The 3,681-nt window shown below is 36.2% G+C and overlaps 1 protein-coding gene across 1 annotated transcript in view; it reads right to left on the bottom strand.

Annotated features, from left to right (window-relative positions):
* LOC113278768 (DNA-directed RNA polymerase III subunit 1-like) overlaps window positions 1-2,716 on the bottom strand; it is a 5,595-nt gene extending 2,879 nt beyond the window's left edge. The window contains exons 1-8 of the mRNA XM_026527520.1: window positions 2,436-2,716; window positions 2,218-2,347; window positions 1,965-2,120; window positions 1,687-1,843; window positions 918-1,081; window positions 648-757; window positions 433-532; window positions 44-262 (exon numbers count right to left, since the gene is read on the bottom strand). Of these exons, the coding sequence (XP_026383305.1) occupies window positions 44-262; window positions 433-532; window positions 648-757; window positions 918-1,081; window positions 1,687-1,843; window positions 1,965-2,120; window positions 2,218-2,347; window positions 2,436-2,524 (1,125 nt within the window). The 5' untranslated portion in view covers window positions 2,525-2,716. The remainder of the gene's footprint in view (window positions 1-43; window positions 263-432; window positions 533-647; window positions 758-917; window positions 1,082-1,686; window positions 1,844-1,964; window positions 2,121-2,217; window positions 2,348-2,435) is intronic.
* Between the last annotated feature and the right edge of the window lie 965 nt (window positions 2,717-3,681).

Below are 3,681 nucleotides of genomic sequence, written 5' to 3'. Positions count from 1 at the left end.
ATGCAACAACCAAAGATAGTCAAAGCTAAAAACAGCAAGTAACCTCTGTAATTTTAAGATTAGGATCAGGGGAAATAACAGTCCTGGCAGTATACTCAACACGTTTTCCACACAAGTTCCCACGAAAGCGCCCCTGTTTCCCTTTGAGACGTTGGACGAACCCTCGTAATGGTTTTGAGGACTGCATCATACTTAGGGGGACACCACGGACTTCGCTATTAATATATTGTGCAACCTCAACTTGGAGTAGTTCCCAATCACCCTGCAAGTCGAGTAATAGTGTTACTATGATTAGAGCATAAAAGACATTCATCAGAACCAAAGAAACAAGAAGCAGCAATTTTTCTAATCAGACTATTGTGATAATAGTTTGAAAAATGTCGCAAGAAACTGAAAAGTAAACAATAAGCCATGTTATGCTCTGATCCGTACCAAACATTGGGAAGTGGACTTCTTGCCATCTAAGTCTTGTCGGAGGGAAGCATTTGTTTGAATAATGGTATTAAGTTTAGAAGTGATATCATCTTCGTTACTGCGGCAAAAGCAAATTGATAATCAATTCACTAATTAAGCACATAGAATAAATTATCACGAGTAACTCAAACAGCAGCACTAAAGACATAAATGTTCAACCATGTATAACCAACCTTCTTCCTCCATCTACAAAAGAAGAAGGACGGATAGCTGTAGGAGACACCAAAATGTCTGTAATAATAAGTTTCTCAGGCCTATCACTGAGATATAGTAGTTCACAGTCCTGCAATACGAAGATAAGGAATATTAACAAACAGAAAAAAAAAAAAAAAGTGCAAGGAATAGAGAATGAAGCTAAAGAATCGTGTCATATATCTTGCTTGAGAATTTTATCTCGAAAGGCCATTTTATGTACCCAAACCATCATCAATAAAAGCTTATACCTGGTCCAGTATTCTTTTAAAGAGACCAAGAACTCTAACAGGGTTAAGAATTTGAATACGTGTCCCAGAAAGTGCTGCTTTGCATTCTTTATCTGTGTCATCCGTAAATTTTTTGCTTCGGTCATGAATAATACCCATAACTGTTCCTGCTTTTTTCACTACAGCTGCAAGTACAAATTTGGCATACGAATTTAGTGACGACCATACTTATCTTGAAAATAATCACCTTTGCCATGTGCCCATGACCTTAATCATGTTTCAATATGTTAAACATTAGTTTCTATTCATTTATTCGAAGAGTTTCCCGATTCCCCTAAACTGACAGAAAAGGTCAGCAGAAACAAGCTCACAGACAGGTTGGGGAAGTGCAGAGTCTTATGCACCCACCAAAATACCAATTAGCTAATTCAGAGTCTACAATGCGGCCTCAATTGCTCGAGACTGATGGTTCGATGCTGTGTGCACAGAATTATTATTTAATACTTATATTTATTTTAAACATAATTATTATCCAGTAAAGCATACTACTTTTACAATGTTTGAATAAAGTACAAACAGAAATTATGTGAGATTTGGTATATGCTGTGTTCTAAAGAACTACTACAATTTGATGATCCATTTTCCATTGTTCGCCTATCCTCACAGAAAAGTGCACGAACAATATTACACAAATGTTTCTGTGTGCAACATTGCTAGTTCCGACTCTACCATCAATGAAGTAAGATAAGTCTCTATCATCAATGTATTAAAAAAGGGATAGAAGGCAAACCATTGATGTATCCGCATCTGCTGCATGTTTTGGGTTTACAACTTTTTAATATCGCCTTGGCTGTGGCAGTCTTCTGCAAAGCCTCCGCTTTGGGATTCCTCATCTTCTTTAAGTAACTTACACGTTCTTTCTCCGACAGTAGTATTCGAGCACATGACTGTAACAGATACAAAATTTAGTACATACCAATGAGTAGCTAATGTATAATGTAAATATGGAAAAACCGTGACCATAATGTGAAGCAAGCAAAACATAATCAAATTGCAGAATTACCATACCTTACATATGCATTTAAGAATATTAAGAATCGCATTGAAGTATCCAACATTGAACACCAGAAGGCAAAGATGCAAATATCCATAATGTCCTGGGCAATTTGCAAAATCGCCATGGCATGTTTCACAAATGATACCCATTTTGCTACCAGCAGGACCCTGAAATCAACCACATAGTTCAAGCATACGTCATGACCACAAGACAAAACCATAATTGGCTACACTATACAAGTTGTTTAAAAGAAATACAACATACCATACGAGAATCGAGCAATGCATTCTTCTTAGGCTTTATGTTTTGATCATAAAAACCACTATCATACACTTGAACTTCAGAAGCTTTCATGATTTCTGGTCCAGACATCATTGAGAACTTTATACTTTGACTGCAACAAACAAAAATCAATCAAAACAATTTTCAGGCTACAAACAAAAACAGACTAAAACAAAAGTAAAATAATGAATTGAGCTTACATCTTCCTAGGTCCAACATCTTCGACATACGGTTGCTTCGTAAACTGGAATTGAGCTTGAGCTTCTGATTGTCTTGCAGTCGTCGCCATTGTTACTCTGATCAATCACTTGAATGAAGAACAAAAAAGGGAGGCAGAAGAACAAAAACAGAAATTGTTGATCTCGTAAAACCCTAGAAAGAAAAATATTTTTATTCTCTCACCGAAAGCAGCAATTATTATATTTATACTACAAGATGCTTTCCAATGTCAGCTTTTTGATTATAAACTAGAAATAGAAAATCGTTTCTGGTGGTGTGGGACTAATGAAAATAAGGAACACGGATCGTTAAAATGAATTTGGGCCAGTTATCGATCAATTTCTTAAACGGAAGAAAAACAAAAAGAAAAATGTTTTTTCGTTGTCTGGATTCAATTTTCATTTTTGGGCCGACGGAGCGAAGCGTGGGAGGACCTTTATATGTAACCCTGGTATAAGGGCGGCAAGTGTGATAGCAATGTCCTTCTAATTGGTTAGGGGTGTCCTATAGGGGTATAAATTGACTAGATCACCCTTTTTGCTTTAAATGGACTAATTTGTCCCTCCTTTTTAAATTGAAAAGACTGAATTGTCCTCCATCGTATTTAAACCTAATTATGAGTAGAGTAAAATCAAAATCAGTTTTTTTTCTTTCATCTTCTCTACTCCTCCATTGTAACCATAAGGGAGCTTCCACCATTAAAACTTCATCGATTAATCGGCGATTCCCAACAGTACTAATCGTTGATTAAAGTCTATAATAGAGATGATGAGGAAGAAGAAAGTTGACGAAGATTCAACCGCCTCCAATCAACAAAATCCCTCAACCGGTGAAGAACCCCAATTCCAAACTCCTCAAGTTGAGAAATCAGGATTAATGACTTATATGAGGTATGTAATCAAAAACCCAGTTAATATTTTGTGTATTCTGTTAAATTCAAGTGTATTCTATATCAAAAATTAGGTTTTTAGGTTCAAAATTTGAATTTGAATTCTGGAAATGAGGTTTCTGCGGTTGGTATTGTTTCAATTACCAACCGTATCTGAACTATTTGATGCATATACGGTTCGTAACAATTGAAGTCATCAAAAATAATGAACCGTGTGTTCTAGTGTTTGAGTTTTTGTGTATATACGGTTGGTACGGGACACCCTATTACGAACCGTATTCCTTCATGCATGTTAATTTTGTCTAGTCGGTTCGTAACTATGAGTTCGTAACCAACCG

Source organism: Papaver somniferum, chromosome 5, assembly GCF_003573695.1.
Source record: "Papaver somniferum cultivar HN1 chromosome 5, ASM357369v1, whole genome shotgun sequence".
Taxonomy (NCBI): domain Eukaryota; kingdom Viridiplantae; phylum Streptophyta; class Magnoliopsida; order Ranunculales; family Papaveraceae; genus Papaver; species Papaver somniferum.
This window is presented reverse-complemented; position numbering and strand designations above follow the sequence as displayed.